This window comes from Diaphorina citri, unplaced genomic scaffold (assembly GCF_000475195.1).
Source record: "Diaphorina citri unplaced genomic scaffold, Diaci psyllid genome assembly version 1.1 scaffold83, whole genome shotgun sequence".
Classification (NCBI taxonomy): Eukaryota; Metazoa; Arthropoda; class Insecta; order Hemiptera; family Psyllidae; genus Diaphorina; species Diaphorina citri.
Genome location: NW_007377520.1, coordinates 156,307 through 182,247, shown reverse-complemented (window position 1 = coordinate 182,247; position 25,941 = coordinate 156,307). Strand labels below are relative to the sequence as shown.

At 36.9% G+C, this 25,941-nt stretch overlaps 7 protein-coding genes across 12 annotated transcripts; 4 read left to right on the top strand and 3 right to left on the bottom strand.

The window, feature by feature from the left end:
- Nucleotides 1-105: 105 nt before the first annotated feature.
- Nucleotides 106-7,430, bottom strand: LOC103523110 (receptor expression-enhancing protein 5-like). 4 transcript variants are annotated; one of them, XM_008488182.3, is made up of 5 exons: nucleotides 5,827-5,982; nucleotides 2,938-3,170; nucleotides 964-1,054; nucleotides 755-799; nucleotides 106-199 (listed from the first exon to the last, which is right to left on the bottom strand). In XM_008488182.3, the coding sequence occupies exons 1-5, from the start codon at nucleotides 5,948-5,950 to the stop codon at nucleotides 144-146; spliced, it is 549 nt and encodes a 182-aa protein (XP_008486404.1). In that variant the 5' UTR covers nucleotides 5,951-5,982; the 3' UTR covers nucleotides 106-143. The 4 variants fall into 4 exon arrangements, with proteins under 4 accessions (XP_008486404.1, XP_008486425.1, XP_008486409.1 ...); XM_008488203.3 differs by lacking the exons at nucleotides 964-1,054; nucleotides 5,827-5,982 and adding exons at nucleotides 6,095-6,229; nucleotides 7,263-7,430 and having other exon boundaries at nucleotides 108-199; nucleotides 755-890; XM_008488187.3 differs by lacking the exon at nucleotides 964-1,054 and having other exon boundaries at nucleotides 108-199; nucleotides 755-890; nucleotides 5,827-5,981.
- On the top strand, nucleotides 224-2,600 carry LOC103523102 (zinc finger CCCH domain-containing protein 10-like). The gene is made up of 2 exons (XM_008488174.3): nucleotides 224-645; nucleotides 1,165-2,600. The coding sequence occupies exon 2, from the start codon at nucleotides 1,189-1,191 to the stop codon at nucleotides 2,524-2,526; it is 1,338 nt and encodes a 445-aa protein (XP_008486396.1). The 5' UTR covers nucleotides 224-645; nucleotides 1,165-1,188; the 3' UTR covers nucleotides 2,527-2,600.
- Nucleotides 7,431-7,897: 467 nt separating the features above from the next.
- On the top strand, nucleotides 7,898-11,338 carry LOC113473142 (protein MCM10 homolog). Its single transcript, XM_026832883.1, has 5 exons — nucleotides 7,898-8,181; nucleotides 8,305-8,360; nucleotides 9,209-9,285; nucleotides 10,282-10,473; nucleotides 10,988-11,338. The coding sequence occupies exons 1-5, from the start codon at nucleotides 8,021-8,023 to the stop codon at nucleotides 11,099-11,101; spliced, it is 600 nt and encodes a 199-aa protein (XP_026688684.1). The 5' UTR covers nucleotides 7,898-8,020; the 3' UTR covers nucleotides 11,102-11,338.
- Nucleotides 11,339-12,137: 799 nt separating this feature from the next.
- LOC103523093 (26S proteasome regulatory subunit 6A-B) lies at nucleotides 12,138-16,824 on the top strand. The gene is made up of 7 exons (XM_008488167.3): nucleotides 12,138-12,295; nucleotides 12,970-13,281; nucleotides 13,526-13,726; nucleotides 14,431-14,533; nucleotides 14,736-15,022; nucleotides 15,422-15,649; nucleotides 16,290-16,824. Exons 1-7 carry the CDS (start codon nucleotides 12,242-12,244, stop codon nucleotides 16,398-16,400), a joined length of 1,296 nt encoding a protein of 431 aa, XP_008486389.1. The 5' UTR covers nucleotides 12,138-12,241; the 3' UTR covers nucleotides 16,401-16,824.
- LOC103523084 (H(+)/Cl(-) exchange transporter 7-like) lies at nucleotides 16,561-20,465 on the bottom strand. Its single transcript, XM_008488158.3, has 4 exons — nucleotides 20,126-20,465; nucleotides 19,222-19,528; nucleotides 18,328-19,090; nucleotides 16,561-18,109 (listed from the first exon to the last, which is right to left on the bottom strand). Exons 1-4 carry the CDS (start codon nucleotides 20,417-20,419, stop codon nucleotides 17,050-17,052), a joined length of 2,424 nt encoding a protein of 807 aa, XP_008486380.1. The 5' UTR covers nucleotides 20,420-20,465; the 3' UTR covers nucleotides 16,561-17,049.
- A 1,518-nt stretch (nucleotides 20,466-21,983) lies between these two features.
- LOC103523077 (RNA-binding protein 8A) lies at nucleotides 21,984-24,201 on the top strand. Of its 3 annotated transcripts, none has more exons than XM_026832949.1 (4): nucleotides 21,984-22,182; nucleotides 22,499-22,635; nucleotides 22,933-23,061; nucleotides 23,720-24,201. In XM_026832949.1, the coding sequence occupies exons 1-3, from the start codon at nucleotides 21,999-22,001 to the stop codon at nucleotides 23,059-23,061; spliced, it is 450 nt and encodes a 149-aa protein (XP_026688750.1). In that variant the 5' UTR covers nucleotides 21,984-21,998; the 3' UTR covers nucleotides 23,720-24,201. The 3 variants fall into 3 exon arrangements, with proteins under 3 accessions (XP_026688750.1, XP_026688748.1, XP_026688752.1); XM_026832947.1 differs by having other exon boundaries at nucleotides 22,933-23,057; nucleotides 23,720-24,193; XM_026832951.1 differs by lacking the exon at nucleotides 21,984-22,182 and adding an exon at nucleotides 22,261-22,304 and having other exon boundaries at nucleotides 22,933-23,057; nucleotides 23,720-24,193.
- LOC103523273 lies at nucleotides 24,136-25,767 on the bottom strand. Its single transcript, XM_026832881.1, has 3 exons — nucleotides 25,378-25,767; nucleotides 25,066-25,119; nucleotides 24,136-24,878 (listed from the first exon to the last, which is right to left on the bottom strand). Exons 1-3 carry the CDS (start codon nucleotides 25,709-25,711, stop codon nucleotides 24,637-24,639), a joined length of 630 nt encoding a protein of 209 aa, XP_026688682.1. The 5' UTR covers nucleotides 25,712-25,767; the 3' UTR covers nucleotides 24,136-24,636.
- Nucleotides 25,768-25,941: the final 174 nt, after the last annotated feature.

Sequence of the window (25,941 nt, the reverse complement as noted above, 5' to 3'; positions counted from 1 at the left end):
TAAAAATAAAAGTAGGAATCCAAGTAATGACCAGATAGGTTGGTCCACATGTGCATTTCTCAGACATGAGTTTAGAGCTTAAAAATCACAATTCAGACTTGAAAACTGGGGGCGGGAGGGATTGATAGTATGAAACTGCCTCTTTAATTCTTCTTTGGTTTCTCAGCTTCCAAAATCTTAGCTGTGGCGAATTTTACAGCTGAAAAAATAACAATATAGATAGTAAATTAATTCATGATTTAAAGAAATAATTGTGAAAATTGTGTTAATAATAATAAATCACTTGATAGTACACTAATGAAAGAACTTGAAATTCAAACAAAGCATGTTTGAAATAAATGTCTCAGCAAGCTATCTCATTCCGGTCAATATTAGTACTCAGTTTAATCAAATGCACCATATTGGGAACAGGAGCATACATTTATTATAATGTATTTGAGAAGAATCAGGATTCCAAACTAACAGGAGCAGAGTCTTTAGATCCTACAACTGATTCTAATCATCAAGTGAAGAGAAAATGACATGCTGTTGAACCAATGAAAATGTAAAAAATCGACTGACAAGTCAGTAGGAAATAGAAATCAAATAAAATTGATTCAGAGAAACAAAGGTTGATGTAGCTTTCATGTCCAGGAGCGTGGACTAGTAAGTATAGTCTATAGCTATAGAGAATTGTAGTCCTGAGGGTCCAAATGTGTGCACACAAATATCTTTAAGTGAAACTATACATTGTAATAAATTTAAAAATGCTTACCTGAGTCAGTGGCCTTGGTGAAAGCAGAGTTGATGAAGCTTTCATGTTCAAGGAATTTGGGTCTGATTATCCTGTTGTAGATAAATATGGAGCCATTGTTTTCCATGGGGGCAAAGCACCAGATGAAAAATATGCACTGAAACAAAATTCAAAAGCATTATACAAAATATATTGAGTTGAGAAAGTTAAAAATCACTCACAATTTTCATGTTCAAGGAATTTGGGTCTGATTATCCTGTTGTAGATAAATATGGAGCCATTGTTTTCCATGGGGGCAAAGCACCAGATGAAGAATATGCACTGAAACAAAATTCAAAATATGTATATTGAGTTGAGAAAGTTAAAAATCACTCACAATCAATCACTCCAATCACTCACAAAGTTATTTTAAATGTAATGTTCTGTTTCAGAAATCAAAATAAGGAAAGTTAAAAATGAAGAAGAAAAAGAAGTCTCGGTCTCAAAATCAGTCCAAGTCCCCTGGATTGAATACTAATGGTAATGAAGTTCACACTACTGATGGTGGTGTATGCAGGGATTTCCTGCGTAATGTTTGCACAAGAGAAAATTGTAAATATCAACACGTGATCCCGGCTGTAGAATTTTGTCACGATTTTCAAAACACGCGTGCCTGTGCACGAAAACATTGCAAGTTCACGCATGGGACGTACGAGGATGAGCAGTATTACTTGACGAGCGGCAAACTACCGGAGCATTTGAAGCCAGTATGTTTGAACTTCTTGAAGAATCAATGCACAAGAGACAAGTGTAAGTTTCTTCATCCAAGCAGAGGAGAGTCTAATGAGAGAACTTTGAGTAACAATAGTGGTGATCGTGAAGAAATACAATGTAATGAACCATCTAGACACAATGTTCTCTGTCTCGGTGAAGAACCTAAAAGATCCAAAAATGTGAATATGGCTGATATGATGGAGATCCAGCAATTGTCTCAGGAGAATGAATTCCTCAAAACGAAACTGCATGAATTGCAAGGTCACATATCGGAACTTCGGTCTAATAATGAATTTTTGATGGAAGAGAATTACAGACTAAAACAAGAGAAACACAATTCTAACCTTGCTACAATAGCAGTACCATCCCAGTCTGCCAGTGTTACAGCTTTAGCAGTATCACATCCTACAAGTATGGCTTTGGCTGTACCCCACTCTGCAAGTGTTACAGCATTGACAGTCCCACACTCTTCAAGTATGGCTTTAGCTGTACCTCACTCTGCAAGTGTTACAGCACTGGCAGTCCCACACTCTTCAAGTATGGCTTTGGCTGTACCTCACTCTGCAAGTGTTACAGCATTGGCAGTCCCACACTCTTCAAGTATGGCTTTGGCTGTACCTCACTCTGCAAGTGTTACAGCATTGGCAGTCCCACACTCTTCAAGTATGGCTTTGGCTGTACCCCACTCTGCAAGTGTTACTGCGTTGGCAGTCCCACATTCTGCTACAAGTGTTACAGCACTAGCTGTTCCTCAATCTGCTTCGAGTGTTACTGCTTTAGCTGTACCTGCTGTCACCATCACAAATACTAAGCAACAAGTGGTGAATGGGGCAACATTTGCCACTGTTCCTGTATCAATTGCAACCATGACAGCTGCCACTCCTGTATCTATTGCTACAATGACGGGAGGTAATCCTGTTTCAATAGCTACTGTATCCATGGCCCCCATCCAAATACCACCCGTTGTTTCAGTGACTCAATCTTTAGAACATCAAACCTCTGTCATCTACCCTATCCTTACTCAAGTGTGTAGCAAATAGAAGTCTGTGATAAAATGTTGGTGTAGTAAAATTATCCAAATATAGATGCCTACTTGGCAGACAAATTGATCGTCTAAAGTCGTATTTTACTTTCTATTATTACTTCTATTTCAAGTTGTTTCCATCCTAACTGTGCGGACACAAGATTGCAGCAATCCTTGCTCACACAAGGGTTTCTCCAATTTAAAATATCTCGTTCTGTTAATTTATAAGAACTTATATTACAATGAAACCAAAAATACTTCCTATAGATGACTGATCTTTTTATACCCTATAATATGTATATTCATATCTCGTTCTGTTAATTTATAAGAACTTATATTACAATGAAACCAAAAATACTTCCTATAGATGACTGATCTTTTTATACCCTATACTATAATATGTATATTGTATACTACAAAGACATACCTTGATGAGCCAGTAGAATGGAAATATAGACAGGATGAACTCGGCAGGATACTCCACAATGGAAAACAGAGCAAACACCACCCAGTATGTCAGCCACTTTGTATCATCTTGTTTGTTTTCGGATTCAATAGCCTTCATTGATTTGTATGCGGGGTAAAGGAATCCTATGCAGTTACAGATAACTTGAGCTGCATAGCCAAAGACCAAGTATAGAGCTAGGAACCCAATCAACCCTGAAACCATTAAAAACATAAAAATAATGAAATACATAGTATAGCGAATTGTAATAGAACACGTGGAAAAATCAAAGCAATGTAAATCAAATCAATCAAAGAAAGCATGTTACCTTTAGCATAGGTCCCATAGTCTGCTGAATTTAACACATTTTCAACAAAGGTGAAGGCAAAATTTTGTAGAAAAAGCAACCGATCGTTGGTGGTTTTAAACTCCATGAAAATTTATTAAATCTTCTCTGGATATCGATTTCCACTCTTTCTTTCCCTCTCTCCTTTAAATTGCTTTTAAGATGGGCCCATCATCATAAAAAATAACATTTGATGAGAACACTAGGTAGGTATTTATTTGTTGTTAAATAAGTAGGTTGGAAATGAAGTTTTTATGACGAAATGATAGCTTTACATTAATTATCCAAGAAAAAATATGTTTAATTTTCTCAGCACATTTTTGAAAATTTCAAAGAGAAGTTAACACTTGAAAAGCATCTATGATGTGCTGTTAATGTCATTACTTATATTGTTATGTTTAATGTAAGAACTTTGATTATTTATTTACTTTCCCAACAAAATTTTATAAATTGTTAACATGACATAATCTACAAAAATGTTTCGTGTCCATTTGCCATTTGAATTTAGTTTAATCAGAGTTTAGTACCTTGAGAGGTCACAAGCATTCACAAGGACAAGAAGCCATTTATTTGCATAAATTTGAATTTTAAACACAAAGATAATATGAAAAACACGTCAAGAAAGAATCAAAACAATGCTCAGATTATTTGTTTGTTCGAGATCGATCGTACGAGATAGAAAATAAAATTGATTTTTGTTTTCCCGTTGCAATATGGTAGCACAAAGTTTGTAGAGGTAGATAATAGAACTGATATCAATAATAATACCCAATCACAAATATTCCTACTGATCACTGAATTCACTTTGTGGAAAATGTAAACAAAGTATAAAAAACTGTTGTCATGTTCAGACAAAGACTTCGGATTGAATATTGAGTGACTCTCATTAGTAATAATAACTGTATAGGAATCAGGGACGGATTTACACACTTTGAACATGTCATTACATAATGTTATTATTGAGTCAGAGTCATTAGATGCGATTTCTTTGGCTGGGATTTCAACTGACTTCTCAGCTGTGGTTGAGATGCCCAGCAGTCTAAATAGATAGGTTGTTGAGTGAAAAGTATAATATGAATGATGTAATACTTGATCTCTTACTGAATCATAGCCTCTTGGCAGTTGTATCATATAAATGGTTCACACAAACTAATCAAACTAAACTAATGCATGGTCTTACAATAATCCAGTAGTACTAATGTTAATAGACATGGGGGTGCCCATGTCAATATGTTTCATTTCCATCCCTTATTGAAACATATGTAGATTTTGTAGATGCAGCAAAAGTGTCACTTCATCCAAAAAATCTAATTGTGACTATTGTGAGATAGACACACCAAACCATTGGTAGCATCAAACTAAACTAATGCATGGTCTTACAATAATCCAGTAGTACTAATGTTAATAGACATGGGGGTGCCCATGTCAATAATGTCAATATGTTTCATTTCCATCCCTTATTGAAACATATATGTAGATGCAGCAAAAGTGTAACTTCATCCAAAAAATCTAATTGTGACTATTGTGAGATAGACACACCAAAGCACCAAACCATTGGTAGTGTCCTGTTATAAACTGCAGTTTACAATTTTTGCCCTTCCCCTTTACTCCCATATATGAACTAGCCTGATGTAACCAGTTTACTATGAAACATTCAAGGCCAATGATAGTACACCTATACATGGTTTGCCATTTTAGAACAGAAATTACATATGACCAAAAATGTGACAGAGACAAGTATGTTTTTGCCCTAGTGGGTTTTAATTTTAACAAAAGTAAATAGCAAATTACCCTGGGGAGGAAAGAACCTAATTTCTTATGCATTTTAAATAGTTAAGTACATATTTAAATCTAATAATATTAACACACTTTTTCCTTCACATCATAAGGTATGTTTTTGCCCTAGTGGGTTTTAATTTTAACAAAAGTAAATAGCAAATTACCCTGGGGAGGAAAGAACCTAATTTCTTATGCATTCTAAATAGTTAAGTACATATTTAAATCTAATTATATTAACACACTTTTTCCTTCACATCATAATTCAGAGTAGGTACACTCAAGAGAGAGTCCCTGTGTTGGTAGATTTCTCAAAACCACACAAGTGGAACAGTCATGACTGGAAATATTTGGTTGTATGGTGCATTATAATTACAGGCGTGATAATTTGGTTACATAAATAGACTCTGATTTATCTCATACTACCATTATAAGCCTCTCTGATAATTGATACCCTTTTACTCCTTAGTGGGCAAGAGAAGTTTTTTTTTTAGCATATAATTTTGGAGGAATAGAAAGCTAAGAGGATAAGGAAAGTCACCTGATGTTCACACCACATAATTACAAAAATGACTACCTATTTACCCTAATGTTACCAATTGAAGACCTTGGTTTCTTAGTATCAGTTTTGGATTACCCACATTGTAAGAGGGGAAAAGCCCAGGGATCCATGCTTTGGACAACATTGATAACAGACCCAAAATGTTTAACAATTTACCAAAACCTAAAAGAGAAATAGAAATCATTACCTAGGACAATGTAGATTCTCTTGACACCAGTCTTTTGTTCTGCAAGAGTGAGAAATGGAGCCCAAGGTTTGGATTCATCATTCAATGCTTGGTTCAAATTCTCTCTGATCTCAGAAATAGTCATGGTGCCTGAATCTGAAATCAAAAGTAAAAATCAGTTGTAAGATTGTTAAATTGACTGAGGGAACTGTAACAATGGAGGTCTTGTAATGCCAAAAATTGGGGGGAGACCTTTACCAAAACCTAAAAGAGAAATAGAAATCATTACCTAGGACAATGTAGATTCTCTTGACACCAGTCTTTTGTTCTGCAAGAGTGAGAAATGGAGCCCAAGGTTTGGATTCATCATTCAATGCTTGGTTCAAATTCTCTCTGATCTCAGAAATAGTCATGGTGCCTGAATCTGAAATCAAAAGTAAAAATCAGTTGTAAGATTGTTATATTGACTGAGGGAACTGTAACAATGGAAGTCTTGTAATGCCAAAAATTGGGGGGAGACAAAGAGAGAACATGATTGGAGAAAGCCAGCTATTCCAAGTATATACCTATTAACTGTTAACACATTGAATAATCCAACACTCAAGTGAGACATCAATATTTCCCTTGAACTGGCATGCATTGCTAGAGTGTATAACATATAACCCATTTATGAGAGAAGGAAAAAATGTGTCACACTCCAGCATTGCACACTATGCCATGGAAAACTGGCACACTCTGGAATTGCACACCGGTCTTGAGGAATCATTTCTCAATACAAGTAGTTTCTGTAGGGATGGTGTGCAACACTCCAGTGTGACCAGAGTCTCCGATACAAATCTCTGCTGGCTCAGCGGAAATTTCTCAAAAGTTGCTTCCGTATAGAATGTATAAAGAATAAAGTTCACCCCCCAGTTGGAATTGAACCTATAACCTAGCACTAACAAGGCAGGTGTGTATCCCTCCAAGCTAACAAGGCTGGCTGTTTTAACTTTTTAAAAATTCAAAAATTGAAGAAAGCAACTTTGCAGATTTCATCATATTTTAACATTCCAGCAGATACCTACCCAGTGGTTAAATCATCTTTTAAACATTTTGTAATGGTATCATAACTTTTGTGAAGAGCAAAATGCAAAGTTCCCTATGGAATTCCCAGTTCATCCAAAATGAGACTAGGTATCACACTCAATAGCCCGAGTGAATCACATGTACATTCTTCTACAATAATGGACACTGAGACTCATGTGTGAATATGAACACGTCCTTGGATACTTATCCCAGATAACATAGTTTACCATGCTAGAATCTATTTTGAACCAAGGTGCTTGCAAACATTGCTTGAAGTTTCATTTTCATAGTTCATTATGCAGGTACCTACCTAGGTAACAAAGACCACCTTTGTAGACCTTGACCTCACGGGATAAGTATTCATTGTATGATTTAAAGATCGGGAAACTTACCAAGTAGATAGCCTATATTCCACCAAAACTCCAATGGAACTACCAAGGAATCACGATGAAAAAACGGGGAAAATTCCAAGGAAAATCAAGTTTTCAAGGATTTTCTACCAAAAATCCGGAAAAGCTAAACTCGTCGGTCGTCGCATCGCCGCTAGCGCTCGCTTATCTTCGGCTAACTTCGTTTTTTTTTTTTTTTTTTGTTTATTATCAGCATGGAGGTCAAGTAGAAGTGGATATTGCCGGATATCAAAAAGTGCAGCAGATTGAAAATGTGGGCCAGTTGCACCAAAAGTTTCCATAGCGTTTCTTGCGAGGGAAGGCTAAAAGGGATTTCCTGTTCAAATGATCCTGGACATTTTTATTTAGATTTACAGCGTATTCATGCATGCTTTAAACTTTAAAAACAAAAAAAAAAAAAAATGTAAAAACGTCGACTTTGAAACTTGGAACTCACTTCGTTCATTCACAAATGACAAATGGGTTAATGGGCTCCATTTTTTTGAGTCCACTAAACTTTAACTCCTGAAAAAATGGCGGTTGTCCGTTGTCGACCGTGGCGGGAGATTTGATTTGAAACTTTTGAAAGAGAAAAAAAAAATAAAGAAATTTTTTTAAAAAGTTGAAATTGAAAATTGGTGTTTTTGTTTTTTCATTTTTCTACTTTTCCATTATTTCTTAGCCTTAACGCCAATGCATGTGATTGCGAAAAGGTTTTAAGTGTCTTTTTTATTCAAGATCAGTATTACTTTACGTACATCATGAGTAATGATTTGGATTACTTATCAAACCTCCTGTCTGCCGATATTGAATCAGAACCAGATAATACTGCAACATCACCAATAACTGCAGGAAAGAGAAAAATCACAGAAGATGACACTTTCATTAAGGAACTGGAAGCAAATGTTCAGGCAAAGAAAAGGAAATTGAAGAAGAACATCTCCAAGATTATGAACAAATCCGTGGACTTGGAACTCGAGATAGAAGGTGAGTGGATCATAGCCTAGTACCGACCCAAGAGAAAATATTCAAAATATGTGAAAAGGAAAGTGGAAGAAGTGCAATCCAAACAGTGTAATGACCTGATAAAGAAGCATTTTGGTAAGAATGTAGACAAGATAATGTATTAAATATCCACCTATTTGATAGATACCTCAGTCCAAATACATAATTATAGAGATTGGATAGAAAATAATATTGGGATAAATCCACAGGATCACTCTCTAGCTATAGAGGCCTTAGAAGAAAAACAGAGGAAGACCAAAACTGAGGTGGAGAGAAGGTTGAGGAAGACTTGAGAGAAAAGAGATGGTGAAGGGAGGAAGCATTAAGGATGAAAGAGCTGACAGTGTGAGAATCTTGCCATTGAAGCCTTCATTCATTCATTTGTAGCATCTTCTATTCAGAAGGTTGCTGTATTTCTTCTACGTTGTGTTTCCACTCCTCTCGACTCTCTGCCATCCTCTTCACTTCTTCGTGTGTCACCAATCCTGTCCATTCCTTCACATCATCCATCCACGTTCTTCTTTGTCTTCCTCTTGCTCAATCTCCATCAATCCTGTCCATTCCTTCACATCATCCATCCACGTTCTTCTTTGTCTTCCTCTTGCTCAATCTCCATCAATCTTTCCTTCAATGATCTTGGTTGGCAGCCTTCCATTTGACCCTCTCAGGATATGACCGGCATAGCTCACTTTCCTTTGTTTGATGATCCTTAACATTTCACAGTTCTTTTTCTTCATTCTTCCTAGTACTTCTATGTTTGTGACTTTGTCCCTCAAACTTATCTTCAGCATACACCGATAGAACCACATTTCTAGCACATTGATTCTTCTTTCCATTGATTCACTGATGGTCCATGATTCAAGATTGAGAAAATGTAAGTTTTCAGGAGTCTGGTTTTTGTTTTGATGTTTATGGTACTTCTCATCAGTTCTTTGTGATTCCAGAAGGCACTTTTGGCAATTCTGCGTCTTCTTATGATCTCTGTGTTACATCTGGCATCTGTTGTTATATCTGCAACCAGGTATTTATATTTATTAACTTGTTCTAACTTTTCTCCATTTATTATGATGTTACAATCTTCGTTGCTGGTTTCGTCATTCTTGGAAACACACATTACCTTTGTTTTCTTCATGTTTATTTTCATGCCGTATTGTTTGCATTGAAGCCTGAAAAGGAAAGTGGAAGAAGTGCAATCCAAACAGTGTAATGACCTGATAAAGAAGCATTTTGGTAAGAATGTAGACAAGATAATGTATGAAATATCCGCCTATTTGTTAGATACCTCAGTCCAAATACATAATTATAGAGATTGGATAAAAAAAATATTGGGATAAATCCACAGGATCACTCTCTAGCTATAAAGGCCTTAGAAGAAAAAGAGAGGAAGACCAAAACTGAGGTGGAGAGAAGGAAACACACATTACCTTTGTTTTCTTCATGTTTATTTTCATGCCGTATTGTTTGCATTGAAGCCTTAAAAAGAGAAGGAAACACACATTACCTTTGTTTTCTTCATGTTTATTTTCATGCCGTATTGTTTGCATTGAAGCCTTAAAAAGAAAAAAAAAAAATATTAGATAGGAAAGTATGGAGGGGTAGGAAAGATGGTAACAACAAACCCAAACAAGATTGGGAAAAGATGCAGTAAAAGAAAATAGAGGCCCAGGAAGAAATGTTACTTCACTTCCCTATATGATAAGCAAATTGAATAAACATGCTTTAATATTGTCTCTTGTTTACAGGTGAAAGATTGGGAAAAGATGCAGTAAAAGAAAATAGAGGCCCAGGAAGAAATGTTACTTCACTTCCCTATATGATAAGCAAATTGAATAAATATGCTTTAATATTGTCTCTTGTTTACAGGTGTTTCGAACCCTGAACCTCCGGCGTGCAAGTCTAGTGTGATACCCACTCGGCCACGGAGGTTGCTGTCAGTTGTTCATATCATTACCTATGAATGTTTTCATTTTTTCAAATTTACTAATTAAGTGTTTCAAATCTACTTGTGTTTCCCCAGTGTAAATACACGTGGTTCTCTGCTTCCGAGCTCTGCAAGAAAGAACGGCACACCATCAAAGTCATCAACACATTCAAGCGATTCTTCAAATGTGTCAACTGTAACAATCGGACTATTTCATTTGATGTGGTCCCATTGCGACCGTGCAGAAATTGTAATGTTAACAACTGGGCCCGGGCTCCAATGATGAAGGTAAGTGATAGTGAAGATTTGATGAAGGCAGTCTCTATTTTCGCATCACCTTTCGGCTATAGCTAAAGCTGCTACTACTACAACAACAACATTTTTGATGAAGGAGTATGATTTAAAATCGGAAAAGATTTTTAACCTGTTTATCAAAAGTTAAGGTGGCCAGCATAGTTAGCTTGATTGGTAGCGCGTCTGCCTTGTAAGCGCTAGACAGCGGGTTCGATTACCGCCCGCGGTGGATTTTATCCTGAAGGGATAAGGTTCGTTCCCGGAACGGCTGGCTTTCTCCTATCCTCTCTTCCTTTTCTCTTCGATTTCGGGGCGATAAGACCCCAGCAGTTACAGTTCCCCCTTCAAAAGAAAAAGTTAAGGTGAAAAGCTTTAGAGGAAAAATGGCTCTTAAAACGAATTTTACATCGAAAATTTTCTGGCTTCACAACAAGCCACCGTAGTCGAGCATGGTGTACTTACTTACTATTTTCTGTGATTAAACATTACAATTGTGATTTGTTTCCAGGAACGGAAAGTGAGCATGGAAGCTCAACTGAGCATCAGAGGAGGAGAGAGTAAATATTTGAATTCCATGAGCTCTGGAGGAGAGGCTAGTCTGAACTTATTGGTACCTGAGTAACCTTTGACCTGATCAGATAAGGAGTCTGAAAATCACCTTCCTTGAATAGAACTGTTGTATTTTGGTGAACATTATTAATAAAAGGTCGATTTGTACGTAAAAAAAAGTTGTGAAAATCACCTTCCTCGAATAGAACTGTTGTTGTATTTGGGTAGAAATTATGAATAAAAGGTCGATTCCATGCCTCGGCTGGGATTGAGCTCACCAAGGAGGCATAAAGATAGATGTAAGCAGAGAAAGAATTATTGTGCCGCAGGCGAATTGTATCCGAAATCCGAACTCATTTTCTATGTACATACCTACTCGTAAAACATCGTTTTTACCTTGTTTTCAATTTTGGTATTTTCCATTTTTTTTTTTTTTTTTTTTTTTTTTTTTTAATAGCAATAATAAATTATTAGCAAAGTAAATTTTTTTTTTTTTTTTTTTTTTTTTTTTTTTTTTTTTTTTTTTAATAGCAATAATAAATTATTAGCAAAGTAAATTCGCATTTCAGTTGTCATCTCTTTTCTTTTAACGCCAAAAACATAAAACCTAGGTAGAACTGTAGAAGCCAACCCCCCTACCAGCAACCTGACCTGTCCTTACATAGGCGTTTACAATGGAGAACCGACCATCAACCCTTGCCTAGTATCGACCTAAGAAGAAATAAACAATGCTAATGAATAGAAGCCTCCTCAACGGATCCTTGACCATTGTACCGACCCTCGCAGAAAATCAAGGAATTCGAGCCTAATGTTTTTTCTTCTGCGATGGTCTCGGTGAGGTGTAATAGTAAGTCGTGTGATGTTCAATTGTTCTTACCAATTTTTTTCTTTACTTTCTATTTCTGATATAAAACCGATTCCTTGATCGATTTTATCGCACCTATAAAATGAACCGATCCCTATTACCGTACAGGACGTGTACGGTAATTTGGACTTGTGTACGGTAATTCATAATACCGCACACCACAGAGAAAAAAATATTGGTGAATGCGCACAGTTTTCTTCGCTCTGTTGACCGTTTTGTTTACATTTCTGATGACTGGCAAAATCAAAACAAAAAAAATTCAGATTCCTATTCCTACTCCAAAAAGTTCTGAAGAAATTTAATTTTTACAGTAAATTTCTTAATATTTGTCCTCCTTGAAAGTACATCATGTCCGGGCCAGCAACTGCGACTTTGGAGGACAGCTCCATCTGGGAAGGAGAGGTACGTAAAGTTGTTTCACATAAGATACCAGCAAGTTCAGAAACAAGAGTAGGTTATACGTACCTAGTGTATGGTGCCCAATAAATATCCCAATAATATCAAATTGATAAATGTGGAGTCAGTCTTCCCAAGGCCAGCCACTCAATATCAGGTAACTGACAGGTACAGCTGAAAAGGTCAACTTTTCAGGTCTACCCAATAAGCAGTTAAGCACATACTATCAGGTACACCTGAGAGGTATGAGTATGACTCGAAAGGTCAACTTCTCAGGTCTAACTGATGAGCACACTATCAAGTAGACCTGATCAGTTGTACCTGATAGTGAGTGGCTGGCCCAACAGAAATCACCCTTGAGCCAGTCCAAACTATCTATTCCTTGTAGTTGGTTTTAGGCACTACCAGTCCCAAACATCACATTATTGTCAATGGAATGAGATTGAAATATCCACAATTGTAGGTAAAGAATATCAACAATACTATCCTAAACTCTACAGGATAGCTGCTTGCAAATATTGACCAAGGGAGATGTTTGAGACAGAACTTCTGTCACACATGACATCTCTCGATAAATTTACGACATTATATTATTTAAGAATGTATAGCAATAGAAGTATGTAAATGGTTTTATATCAGATCTTCAAACTTTCTTTGTTTTTCCTTGTGCATTATTCTAGGAGTCCTTGGGAGATGACATCCTCAGAATGTCAACAGATGACATCAACTCTAGAACCCGTTTGCTGGACAATGAAATAAAAATAATGAAATCTGAAGTCATGAGAATCTCCCATGAGTTGCAAGCACAGAATGAAAAAATCAGAGAAAACACTGAGAAAATCAAAGTAAATAAAAACCTACCCTACCTTGTGTCCAATGTGATTGAGTTACTTGATGTAGACCCACAAGACACGGAAGAAGATGGAGCAGTTGTGGACTTGGATGCACAGAGGAAGGGCAAATGTGCCGTTATCAAAACTTCTACCAGACAGGTAATTATTTCAAGAAAAAATTTAGATTGACTAGGCCAGTACACACATACTGAGAAATCTTGTCAGTAACAAGTAATTTAAAATATCAAAATTAATCTTAAATTAATTAATGACAATATATGTCATAGGTAGGATTTAAGAATACATATAATTGAGAAATGAATAAAATTGAGACTTTTAACATAGTTAAAAATTAATTGAGAAAAAAATTAAAAATTAACTAATGCTATTTTCATGTTTGCAGACCTATTTCCTACCTGTGATTGGTCTAGTTGATGCAGAGAAATTGAAACCCGGTGACTTGGTTGGTGTCAATAAAGACTCATATCTTATCTTGGAAACTCTTCCTGCAGAATATGATGCTAGAGTTAAAGCTATGGAAGTGGATGAGAGACCCACGGAGCAATACTCAGACATTGGAGGTCTTGACAAACAAATTCAAGAGGTCAGTTTAACATTTGTTTCACTTTTACATGTTAATTACTTTTAGGTAGGACATGGAGAGTATATCCGTTGAAAGAGAAGTTGGGATTTTGATCTGTGAGGTTTGCTTCCATAATACAGAAGACGTCGACATTCTGAGTTGATATTATTTGTTGAAGTTCAGTTCGTTTGCCGGATGTTATTCCGCCAGCATTCCATTGTAGGACAGTTAAGATGTTAGAACCCAAGGCAGTCCCCACCCGGAGATCCGAACGGGGGACTATTTTGACTCCGGAAGATTTTACTTTGGGACGCATCTTGCCATGTTTATATTGCTCATTTAGCACCACCCGGGGAGCACTTATGGATTGAGGATACCATGGAAGCGAGCAATGTTTACCCCCCTAGGTACTGAAGTGGATTGGATTAATTTGTTTGTTTTTGTTTATTTTCCCCCCCTCAAAAATATAATCTGTCTATACCAAAAGATAGCAAGTGAGAGAGAAAGAAAGAGAGAGGGAGAGAGAAAGAAAGACAATAAGAAATTTAACCTAAGAGGATTCATTCTCTTACCTGTTATATTGAGGGCCTTTCTCTTTTGATGTTCCTCTCACAAATATATTCTGTTTGGTTATGATAATCTTGAACCTACTTCTGTTAGGTTTGTAAATTTTAATTTCTCTATTTAATTTTATCTAAAGTGTAATTTCACTCTTGACTTTTCAGCTGATTGAAGCAGTAGTCTTACCCATGACACACAAAGAGAAATTTGTCAATCTAGGAATTCAACCACCCAAAGGTGTTCTCCTGTATGGACCACCTGGAACTGGTAACTATTTCATATGATATTGAGGCTATTATTTGTCTGCAGATTGAGATGGTTTGGGGCATTTAGAAAGCAGAGATTGGGATTTTAATATCTACAACACACCAAAACCCAAAATTCCAAGAGGTATAATAGGTATATATGAAATATGACACTGTTTGTGTTATGGTACATTTTCAGTATTTAATGTTATAATATCTTCCAGGTAAAACCCTGCTGGCTCGTGCATGCGCAGCTCAAACCAAGTCCACTTTCCTCAAGCTGGCCGGTCCTCAACTGGTGCAAATGTTCATTGGAGATGGAGCCAAGTTGGTGCGTGATGCTTTTGCTCTAGCCAAAGAGAAAGCCCCCGCTATTATTTTCATTGATGAATTGGACGCTATTGGTACCAAACGGTTCGATTCGGAAAAGGCAGGAGACAGGGAAGTTCAGAGAACTATGTTGGAGTTGCTGAATCAACTGGATGGGTTCAGTTCCACAGCAGATATCAAGGTGAGCAGGATTTCATTCAATGTTTGTGGATAAAAGGGGAATATTTCCTACTACAGATAAAAGGTCGATATTTATTTATTTATTTATTTTCCACCCACAGGCTTGAAAAAAAAAAACAATAATCTTGACCTGTTGGGTACCTACTTGAGTACTTGAAGAAAGAACTTTAAATTGTCACGTGTGTTCTAATCTAAAATGAACTATCAGCATCAACATGAGACTGTAGACCTGAGAGTTAAAGTTCCTCTTTTGATTCTATTCAATGAACTAATTTTCAACTTTCCTTATCCTATTTACTTTCTATTACCATTATGTATAGGGTACCTATACAAGGTAATGAGAAAGTATTACAATCGGTCCAATTTTTCAACTTTCCTCTCCTACCGTTTGTCTCTATAGGTGATCGCCGCGACCAATCGTGTCGACATTTTGGACCCCGCCCTGTTGCGATCTGGTCGTCTGGATCGTAAGATCGAGTTCCCTCATCCGAACGAAGAAGCACGGGCTCGGATTATGCAGATTCACTCGCGTAAGATGAACGTGTCACCGGATGTGAACTATGAAGAGCTGTCTCGGTCCACGGATGATTTCAACGGAGCCCAGTGCAAGGCTGTGTGTGTGGAAGCGGTAAGTTTTCCCTAGGTAACCTATCTTCATATCTACCTACTAGTAAGTAGCATACAAGTAGGTAGCTACTCAGTGTTTTTTCTTAAGAGGTTTGACAGAGGAAACTGTAACTGCTAAGGTCTTATCGTCTCGAAATCGAAAAGAAAATGAAGACAGGATAGGAAAAAGCCAGCCGTTCCGAGAACGAACATTATCCCACCAGTATAAAATCCGCCCCGGGCGGAAATCGAACCCGCAGCTTAGTGATGTGTTCCAATCCCCTTGACCCCGACAATACAGACCTACAAGGAGATAGCTAGGTACTCAGTGTTTAATACTCTTGAAGCTTAGAGAAATCCGATACGAAAGTACTGAACGGCTGGGTTAATTAGGAATGAAACCACTAGACTCACTAGAGACTAGCTGTGGTAAAGTGGTCGCGCAGCAATCAGGTGGTCGCGGGTTTGAATCCTCAATGATTTAATAATTTGGCCATAATAATAGCTGTAGCGTACTGGTGGAGTAAAGGGATTTTAAGTCCTATTCAACACAGACTAATTTCTGTTCTTACGTTAGTATAAAATTATATTCTCGGCCTAACGATAGGAAGTTGTACTATATGTAAACAGTTGTAAAAATATGCGATTGTTTTGTATTGCAGGGTATGATCGCTCTAAGGCGAGGTGCTGCTATTGTAACTCACGAGGACTTTATGGACGCTATCATGGAAGTTCAAGCCAAGAAGAAAGCTAACTTGAACTACTATGCTTGAATTCTACTAACTCAAGGCTTAAATCACTGTATGTTGAACCTGCTTTGTATTGCAAACGTATGTCTACATTTGATTGAAGGAAATTTAATTTCATTCTGTCGGATGTTGGGACTTGGAAATTTAATATTTTAAAATTTTGCACACGATTGCGTGAGCTCAGTTTTTTTCCATGGGGTTTGCCCATTTTATCTGAATTACCGTATTAGCCTTGAAGTCGTGAATACGTAGCCTCTGACTTACTAATGTGGACTTTATTAGAGATTTATATTGAGTTTTCACACAGTTAGGTCGTTTATTTTTACAACCGTTGTATATAACTTCTTTTCTATTACTCTTGTCTATATTTTTTATGATTTTCAATACCGCTTCTTGTCCCTAGTTCTTAGGGGACATTTGAAAATAAAGAGATATAGTCCTTAATTAATTTAGGGGTTGTCTTGTACTGATTTTAAATATTATCGCTCTAATTCATAAATACCTATGAAGTTTGGATCCTAGGGATTACTATCTTTGACTCTATACATATAAATAAAAAATAATACGAATGAAAGTATACAATCAACAATAGTTGAAGTAGTAATCACAATTTTATTTGGGTCGTAGTGATTTGATAGTTTAGGACTCTGGATGTAAGGGTTGCAGTTGACACTTACGGCTGAGGAGTTGAGTTTTTCTTGGTTTGAGGAGGTGTTTCTGGTTCTTCCTCTGTTTCTTGTTCAGACTTGTCCTTATCTATTGAGACAGAGGTATCCGGTGGGAGGGTAGGATTAATAGGATCTTCAAGTCTGAGCATTGTAGAGGGTGTTCTCACCTTATGCGTCACAAAGTGAAACATGTGGAAATGCGTTTTAAATCTAGCCACATCCTTCCTTGTAATAACTGCTATCAAATGTTGTTCCTTATCAACCACATATAGTGTGCGCATACCCATCTGCCTTAGAAATCCGTACACATGTTTGAGACTAGCTCCCCGCTGCACATAATACACATGCTTGTTCATAAAAGGTGACAGATCCATTACTTTAGTACCATCATCACTACTCAGATTATCAAACATGTCTTCTCTCATCTGTTCAACATATTCGATTGAACAATCTACAGTGTAGATCATCTTGACTAAAGAACTGTAACTTGCTTCTGGAAACGGTTGAGGGGCGTTGAATACTTTGACTGATAATAGTTTAAGCAGGAGACACTGTGATATATCTCCCATTAGAACACCGGAATCATTTACTACAGGGTAATTTCCTTTTAATCCATCAGTAGTAATATCCAGGAGATGGTTGACGGTTGTTATCACTGGGGTCTTGAAGATATGCATTCTAGTATTGAGAAGAGATTTCACTTCAGTTGTGCTTCCCATATAGGGAGGATAGGATTCCATAGAAGGGGCACCCATCTTGTCTAGAATTGTGTGATAAATACTGGCATGTAGAAAAGAGGTTATCATACGAGAGGTACATGACACCAAGAATATCTGGATACCGTAAGATTCGAAACAGTTAGCGCCCTCTAGGATCATACAAACAATACACACTTGTGTTTGCGTGGTACCCGTCAACTGGGCTGCTGCCCCAAGCAATGCAAACTTCTTGGGTTCTGCCCAATCTTCAGTTACATTTCCACAGAAGAGTTCTCCTACGATTCTACCCCACAGCGCCCCTATGACATATTGGTTCAAGTAGAATCCACTTGAAAAACAGTGAGACCTAAAAAAAAAAAAAAAAAAAAAAAAAAAAGCAAAAAAAAAAAAAAAAAAAAAAAAAATGTAAATTCCAAACCTCACCCATACTAGTAATTATTTATAAGAAGAGAAACGGGTTAGGTGGTAGAGAATGTCACGTTATGGTGCCTGGAATTTTGAAATTGCCCTTCTGTCCGGAGGATCTCCATAAAATTATATGTAAAATGATTGAGTAATAGTTACCTGGTGAAGAAAATGCTGAATATATAGAAGAAGAAAAACAGGATGGTTAACAAGCCCAGCGAGAATTCTCCTTTCTCAGAATTAAGGACAGCGTGGAAACCTTCCTCAAATATAACCAAGAACACTCCCATCACCGGAACCGTGCCTGGAGGACATTCATCTTTTTTGACATTAATATGAATAAACTTGCTGTCAGACCGATCATCCTCCTCATTAATCGTACAATCCGTCGCAAATAACATCAACATGATGGAATAGAATCCAGTGCTCACTATGACGTATGTGAGTGCTTCCGTGAATAGAAAACATTTCATTTTGCTCGTGTCTTCCTTCCCTCCAAGTTTCCCCACGAAGTACAGGAATAGTGCAGATAGGAAAGCACCTATCACACCAAACCCTATGACAATGCCAAGTTCCATGAGATTCAACCCATGTTGTATGTTATGTTCTCCCACTTCCGAGACATGAGGATCTGATCTGTAGTTGAACTCAAAGTTTGTCGTGGTGAGAATATTAACAAGAATATCCGTGACAAACTTGCAGAGAAATGCACAGGCCGCAATGCGCGGTACTATGCTTGTATTAAAGTAGGACGTGGTCTCTTCCAGTGTGAGGAATATACCACTGAGTGGTGCACCAAACCCAGCGGCCAAGCCTGCTGCTACACCACACGCGGACAAGTCGCGTCTCTCATAAGTTGTACAGAGATTATTCAGTGAAGGAAAGTATTTGATTTGAGTGAGGTACGTCGGCAGGAGGTTACCTGAAAACAACGCAACATATTTTACATTAATCAAGAGACTAGCACGTAGCACGGGCTGTAGATTATGTTAACTTCTCTAAGTTTTACTGCAATAGCTTAGATTCTACCGAATGAAACCTGATACTTCTCACCTATTGCACCTCCAATGTGAATGATAGGTCCTTCCATATCACCAGGCACCGCTGTACACACTTGAGCTATGGTGCTCACCACTTTAACACACACAGTGCGTGTCGTGAAGAAATTCTTGATCCTGCAACCATTCAAATAGGCGATGACCCCTGCCACATTCCCTCCAGCAGCTTCCATGGAAAACTTGAGACAAACCCCGCAGGCAATGCACATGAAAAACAGGTTGTAACTGAGAAGACAAACGGAGGTGATGATGGGGTGTTCTATCAAAACTTCACCCATTGTGTGCAGTCCGACTCTCTTGATCTGAGAAATAAAACAGGATTCATTAATGAAACATGCTGAGGGTGGGCGAATGTCGAGTTAGAGAAACCAACCTACCTATACTAGTTTCTCTTCAATTAGCTTGAAAAAAAAAAATGGAATATGAAAATGAAATCCTCCTAATGCTTTTGATCTTTCTTTTAGGCCTCTTGATCTGAGAAATAAAACAGGATTCATTAATGAAACATGCTGAGGGTGGGCGAATGTCGAGTTAGAGAAACCAACCTACCTATAGGTACTGGTTTCTCTTCAATTAGCTTGAAAAAAAAAAAAAGGAATATGAAAATGAAATCCTCCTAATGCTTTTGATCTTTCTTTTAGGGGCTTCAACACATGAAATTAGTCACCTCCACCAATTATTTATGAGTTGCATATTGCATACTCAAACAATTACACGGCACTCATAAAAATTGTGGGTTTTTGCACGCTACTGGCAGGAACACTAGAACGTCGACCCTATTTAAATAGGAAAAGGCTAGGAAGAAGAAGACTGGCGGGACCACAGTCCAAATTTAAACCTGGTGTAAGTTGAAACTCTGTAGTTCCGGCAATAAAACTCAACAAAAGTCATAAACTCACCGTGGACAAGTGGTGAACACAAAACTTGATGATAGTGACCAACACTGCTATGGCAAACGCTATCAGGAAAACAGCCATCCATCGAATGACATCGAAGTTTGTGTTGGCCTTGGAATGAGTTTTATCGTAATGGTTCGTGATCTTGTTGCTCTTGAGAGAAAAGTCCACCGTTTCGAAACGATCAGAGAGGCGAGAGAAAATGGTACTCTGGAATCTTTTCTTGTTCATATCATCGTCATCATCTTCTTCCAGGAATAGTTGCAGCTTGGACATTGCGCTCGAAGTACCACTCATAATTCTTGCAAATAGACAGATAGCTAAATAATCAATATTAGACTAGATAAATGTTAGGACCAGGGAGAGGCGAGAGAAAATGGTACTCTGGAATCTTTTCTTGTTCATATCATCGTCATCATCTTCTTCCAGGAATAGTTGCAGCTTGGACAATGCGCTCGAAGTACCACTCATAATTCTTGCAAATAGATAAATAATCAATATTAGACTAGATAAATGTTAGGACCAGGTGCTTATACATTACGTATGGAGAAAGCAAATTTATGAAGATTAGACAGATAAAGTTAGGGCCAGATGTTTACCTTTAATGTGACATATAGGTACCTATAGAAAGCGATTTTTTTTCTTTTCCCAAGAGATTTGATAGAGGGAACTGTACATAACTTCTAAGGTCTTATCGTCCCGAAATCAAAGAGAGAAGGAAGACAGGATAGGAGAAAGCCAGCCGTTCCGAGAACGAACATTACCCGTTCAGGATAACATTGGCCCCGGGCGGGAATCGAACCCGCGGCCTAGCGCTTACAAGGCAGACGGGCTACCAACCAAGCTAACTAGGCTGGCTATTTGGCTATAGCCAAGACCTTGCGGTGTGGACAGAAGGGAAATTTGGTACCTCTTTTAATCCATCTTACCTGTTTGGTGTTCTTCTGGGAAACAAAATTATCTATATACGAGTAGGTATCTAGGTACAGATAATTATTATAAACGCCGCAACTTTTTGGAAGCAGATAGAAGTCGAACTCTCTAGATACTAGTTCAAAGAACTGTAAAATAGGTAGACCGAAAAAATGTTACTGGCCAAAAAAAGCCTCTGCACTACACCTTTTGAGATTTGAGCTCTCTCTCTCTCTCTCTCTGCTAGTGGCGCGGCGATAGCACGTTGAATGCACCAGGTTCTCTATGGAAACATTGAAGTTAGACAACTTTTCGTTTGGTTGGTACCTATCCGAATGGGTAACCATCAGGGCAATCACGCGCTTCTGGCTTTTCAAGGTCTCATCCAGGCTGAGTGAGGTTTGGATTTAATGTGAGATTGTAAGGACTCTGAGGACGGACGGTAGCTTATCTCCGAATGGAGGTAAAACCCTCATATTAATACCCTTATAGCCGATTTCACCAAACTTCAATCAAGCCTTAATTGAATCATTAAGCACTGATGGGGAATTAAAGTTGAAAATTGCATTTCACCAACCTCCGTTAAGACATTTCTCCCATCAATTCACCCTACTAATTTAATGATAGGAAATTCTCTCATAAGATGTCCTAACGGATGATTTTTTGTGTTTGTTTACTTTTTTTGGGATTTTTTTTTTCTCAGTTTCAGTTTTTCATTTTCAGAATTTCCAGATTTTCTATTTTCTGAAAGAAAGTGTTTTGCTTATTGCTTTTTTACTTTTTTTTAATAGTTTCTTTTTCTATACCCACCCACCCACCTTCAGAATTCATTCTAAAAGCTCACTTGCTGTACTCTATCGAAACATTGAATATTTGGGATCCAGAATCTCCAGATACGTTGATCTGACAGTCAAATGCCCAATCCATGAATGCACGGTTCAGACTGAGTGAGTCTACCTACTGAATGCATGTATTTACCAATTCATCTCAAATTCTCTATTTTTCAGAGGGTATTGCACGTCTTAAAGAAAAGGCCAGAAAGAAGAAGGGTCGTGGATTCGGTACCGAAACTTCAACTAGAAATGAAATCAGGGAGTATGAATCAATGGAGACTGATGTGGGTGATGAAGAACCAGGACCTCAGAGATGTGAGTGATTAATCAATCCAATATTGGACCTCTTTTTTTTTTCTTTTAATTTTAGCCAAACATTTTTGCATTTCAATCAATGGAGACTGATGTGGGTGATGAAGAACCAGGACCTCAGAGATGTGAGTGATTAATCAATCCAATATTGGACCTCTTTTTTTTCTTTTAATTTTAGCCAAACATTTTTGCATTTTATTTTATTTTGCCTACTGCTTCACAATAAGAACAAATAGGTTTTGATTTTAGATCATTTAATCATGTTTAGTCTAAAAAAAAATATTTGAATCATTGAAATTTCTTTTCTTCTCATTTTCAGCTGTAGAAGGGTGGATTCTATTTGTGACGGGAGTTCATGAAGAAGCTCAGGAAGATGATATGCATGAGAAGTTTTCCGAGTATGGGGAGATCAAGAATTTACATTTGAATTTGGACAGACGAACAGGTTTTCTAAAGGTGAATGATTTTAATATCTCTTTATTAAAGTAGATTACAATTTTACAATCTGTGGGTACCTTGTAGAGTTTTTGTCCTAAACAATAGATGCTATGCAAACTCTGTTTATGCATAATCCATTTTACCAATTTTGTTTCTTCCAAAATTATTTGAGAAGTGTTTGTTTTTCAGTTAATATTAAATGCAACTTTTTTTAAATGTAAAAATCTCTTTTAAATAAAATTTGTGTAATTATAATATTCACTTTTTGAAAACCATAAACCAAGCTTCATGCTCTAAATACTTTTTCCCCTACAGGGTTATGCATTGGTTGAGTATGATTCTTACAAAGAAGCTAGTGCTGCAAGAGATGCACTCAATGGTACCACAATATTGGGACAAACAGTAACTGTTGATTGGTGTTTTGTGAAAGGTCCTAAAAAGTAAGTATGCTCATTCTTATAGGGAGTGTCAGAATAATGCACAGACATTTATCTGAATTTGTAGAGTAGCAGGGGGTATACAACCTGAAATAAATTGCTCATTCTTATAGGGAGTGTCAGAATAATGCACAGACATTTATCTGAATTTGTAGAGTAGCAGGGGGTATACAACCTGAAATAAATTATTTCATCAGTGGCATATATACTTTTTAGGCATCTCTCCCCACAAAGCTTTGCCTGTGGGCCTCCCTGGTAGAATAGTGGATTGATGATAGCTGTGGGGCTGAGATATACACCAGTGCTTTCCAGAATTTTTTTCACAGTAAGGATTTGAAGGCATATGTACCTAGTCATGATATTAGAAACACTCCCTAGTCTAATAGGTTATTTCAAATAAATTATTTCATCAGTGGCATATATACTTTTTAGGCATCTCTCCCCACAAAGCTTTGCCTGTGGGCCTCCCTGGTAGAATAGTGATTGATGATAGCTGTGGGGCTGAGATATACACCAGTGTTTTCCAGAATTTTTTTCACAGTAAGGATTTGAAGGCATACGTACCTAGTCATGATATTAGAAACACTCCCTAGTCTAATAGGTTATTTCCCCTCATTTCTTAGGCAATTTTTCTTACATACATCTTGTTCAATTCTTATTTACAGAACAAAAAGTCGGTCCAGAAGGAGGCGTTAAAGTATTATTCCCTGTTATCATGTATTCCACGGAGACATCTATGAGTACAACCCTGTATAATGCCCCTTGGATATTCAAAACCATGCACATTACAATATTATGTGTAATCTGAACTTTCACTCATTTGTGAAAGTCCTCTTTTTTTAATGGGTTTATTGTCTCTGTATAACTACAAGGTGTTGAGTGACAGGGGTTTTACCCTCCATTTGGAAACAAGCTACTCAGACCTATCCCAGCATGAGTGGGCCTGGGGAAAAGCTAGCACCACATGATTGATTGCCCAGATGGTTGGGTACCAACTACACAGATTTTTAAACTTTAGTGAACCATTGAGTGCATGCAATATGCTATTTGAGGGTCATACAAAATTAGAACAGACCATGAGTTGAGTCTTAAAATCTGATTTGAATAAAATTTCTTTTCCATTATTTTATTGATGCAAATTACAAAAGTACGATAATGTTTTCCTTGTAGAACACCTAGTAAAATTTCATGAAATTTCCAAGTAGGTACCTAAGATATTAGGATGTGGTTATGTGGATTAGGCTTGCTAGGACTAAAAAAAAAAAAAAAAAAAAAGCTAACACAATATATCATCATCTTGTAGATATAAAAGGATACAAATTCTTCACCTCATACACAGTCTTATTTTAGATAAGTTATAATCAGTAAAAACACTAAAACCTTTCAGAAATTAGAAATTTTTACTATCCCAAACTAGGATTTTGGGTTTGAAAAGGAAAAAAAATGTGGTTAGGTAGGTACATATACTAACTAGCAAGGTATGTAATAGAGCTATCTATATTCTTATTCTTCAATTATTTGAGAACACAAATCATGAAATCAAAGTACAAAAGTTCTGTAAGAGACACACAGTCTTCTGTTTTTATGCAGTTCTTGGTTTGAAATAATTCAAAGCATTTATAGTCCAACTTGATGAAACACCTTTGGTAAATTCTTTAATGAAACGGAAGTTTATAATGAACACCTTGTTTTCCATTTGCTTGTTTTGAAAGGATTGCTGAAAATTCTCATCAAAGTTTTTTGCAGCTCGTAGCTTGTGCAAGCCATAGATGGCATGGTAGCACATTGTTATTTCTACAAATCTCTGCTGTTGAGTTTCTTTACCTGAAACAGATTTAAATTGCTATCAATGTTTGCTTCATTTGAAAGAATGTAACTAAGGGTAGTATTTGAAATGGTCTTAATATCAAAGGCAAAGAGAGTAAAGTTCAACTTTAAAGTCTGCATGAGTGTTGTGTTTGTCCCTTCAATACATAGTTCAAAATGAAGAAACTCTCAAAATTGAACTTACTTGCTTCTTCGTCTGAGAACATGATCCCTATTTGATATGGGAAAGAAAAGGAACAAATTCCAAAGCCAGAAAAAAAAAAAAAAAAAAAACAAAGGAAAGCAGTTGTTGAAACAGTGAGACTAAATTTTGACAGAAATGTTCAATATGAAATTTGAATAAACTGGTGCCTATAAAAAGAGCTGAGGGAGGCCTTCTTGTAGACTCCCTGCCCATGAATAGAGAGAGGGTAGTTTCTTATCCATCTTATAACGAGCATCCTTATGAACCAATGAAATGCCAGCCAATGATTAGAAGAGTATGGTATAGTTCAACTCACCTTCCTGGATCCTTGCTCAAAATCATTGAGGTCAAACTCTACATCAAAGTAAGGTTTAATTATGAAGTATGTGTATATTACGTTTTTAATACTTTTGAACAATGAGGGCCATACGATTTCAGGTAAATTGGAGAACTTTGGGATTGCTAGTCCAGAATTTTGATTGTCTTTATCATTGTAGGAACTGAAGAACTGATGGGCATTGCAAGATTTGCATACAGGATGATTGAAGAGTACGTAATTCACACGTTTATAGCTCGATGCTACTGGATTCTTGCTAAATGTACCGAGAAAATTCTTTGAGACAGCATTTAAAGACTTCAAATACATTTTTTCTTTATCAAAAAATACAAAATGCCCTTTTCAGCTTTTCATATTTTTTTTTTCATTTTAATAATTAATAATTTTAAATTTTACCGCAATTTTTCACAACAGAAATTTTTCGTACACTTTTTTTCTCTGTGTGCGCATTCTCACGTCGGAGAATGCGGAGGGAATTTTTGAATTTTTAAATTTATTTATTTAATATACCTTATTTATACTGTCGGCTAAGACTAAAA

Coding starts and splice junctions, on each gene's coding strand:
- LOC103523102 (XM_008488174.3), top strand. CDS start 1,189: ATGAAGAAGAAAAAGAAGTCTCGGTCTCAAAATCAGTCCAAGTCCCCT.
- LOC103523110 (XM_008488203.3), bottom strand. CDS start 6,218: ATGACTATTTCTGAGATCAGAGAGAATTTGAACCAAGCATTGAATGAT. Junction 3,171..6,094: donor GAGAATCTACATTGTCCTAG/GTAATGATTTCT, acceptor TAATGGTTTCAG/GGTTGATTGGGTTCCTAGCT. Junction 891..2,937: donor CATTCTACTGGCTCATCAAG/GTATGTCTTTGT, acceptor ATTTTGTTTCAG/TGCATATTTTTCATCTGGTG.
- LOC113473142 (XM_026832883.1), top strand. CDS start 8,021: ATGAGTAATGATTTGGATTACTTATCAAACCTCCTGTCTGCCGATATT. Junction 8,182..8,304: donor AATGTTCAGGCAAAGAAAAG/GAAATTGAAGAA, acceptor ATATGTGAAAAG/GAAAGTGGAAGAAGTGCAAT. Junction 10,474..10,987: donor CCCGGGCTCCAATGATGAAG/GTAAGTGATAGT, acceptor ATTTGTTTCCAG/GAACGGAAAGTGAGCATGGA.
- LOC103523093 (XM_008488167.3), top strand. CDS start 12,242: ATGTCCGGGCCAGCAACTGCGACTTTGGAGGACAGCTCCATCTGGGAA. Junction 13,282..13,525: donor TCAAAACTTCTACCAGACAG/GTAATTATTTCA, acceptor TCATGTTTGCAG/ACCTATTTCCTACCTGTGAT. Junction 15,650..16,289: donor AGGCTGTGTGTGTGGAAGCG/GTAAGTTTTCCC, acceptor TTTGTATTGCAG/GGTATGATCGCTCTAAGGCG.
- LOC103523084 (XM_008488158.3), bottom strand. CDS start 20,419: ATGAGTGGTACTTCGAGCGCAATGTCCAAGCTGCAACTATTCCTGGAA. Junction 19,091..19,221: donor TCACATTGGAGGTGCAATAG/GTGAGAAGTATC, acceptor CGTTGTTTTCAG/GTAACCTCCTGCCGACGTAC. Junction 18,110..18,327: donor TTCAGCATTTTCTTCACCAG/GTAACTATTACT, acceptor TTTTTTTTTTAG/GTCTCACTGTTTTTCAAGTG.
- LOC103523077 (XM_026832947.1), top strand. CDS start 21,999: ATGCATGTATTTACCAATTCATCTCAAATTCTCTATTTTTCAGAGGGT. Junction 22,183..22,498: donor AGAACCAGGACCTCAGAGAT/GTGAGTGATTAA, acceptor TCTCATTTTCAG/CTGTAGAAGGGTGGATTCTA. Junction 22,636..22,932: donor GACGAACAGGTTTTCTAAAG/GTGAATGATTTT, acceptor TTTCCCCTACAG/GGTTATGCATTGGTTGAGTA.
- LOC103523273 (XM_026832881.1), bottom strand. CDS start 25,711: ATGTATTTGAAGTCTTTAAATGCTGTCTCAAAGAATTTTCTCGGTACA. Junction 25,120..25,377: donor GCAAGGATCCAGGAAGGTGA/GTTGAACTATAC, acceptor GCTTTGGAATTT/GTTCCTTTTCTTTCCCATAT. Junction 24,879..25,065: donor GTTCTCAGACGAAGAAGCAA/GTAAGTTCAATT, acceptor AATCTGTTTCAG/GTAAAGAAACTCAACAGCAG.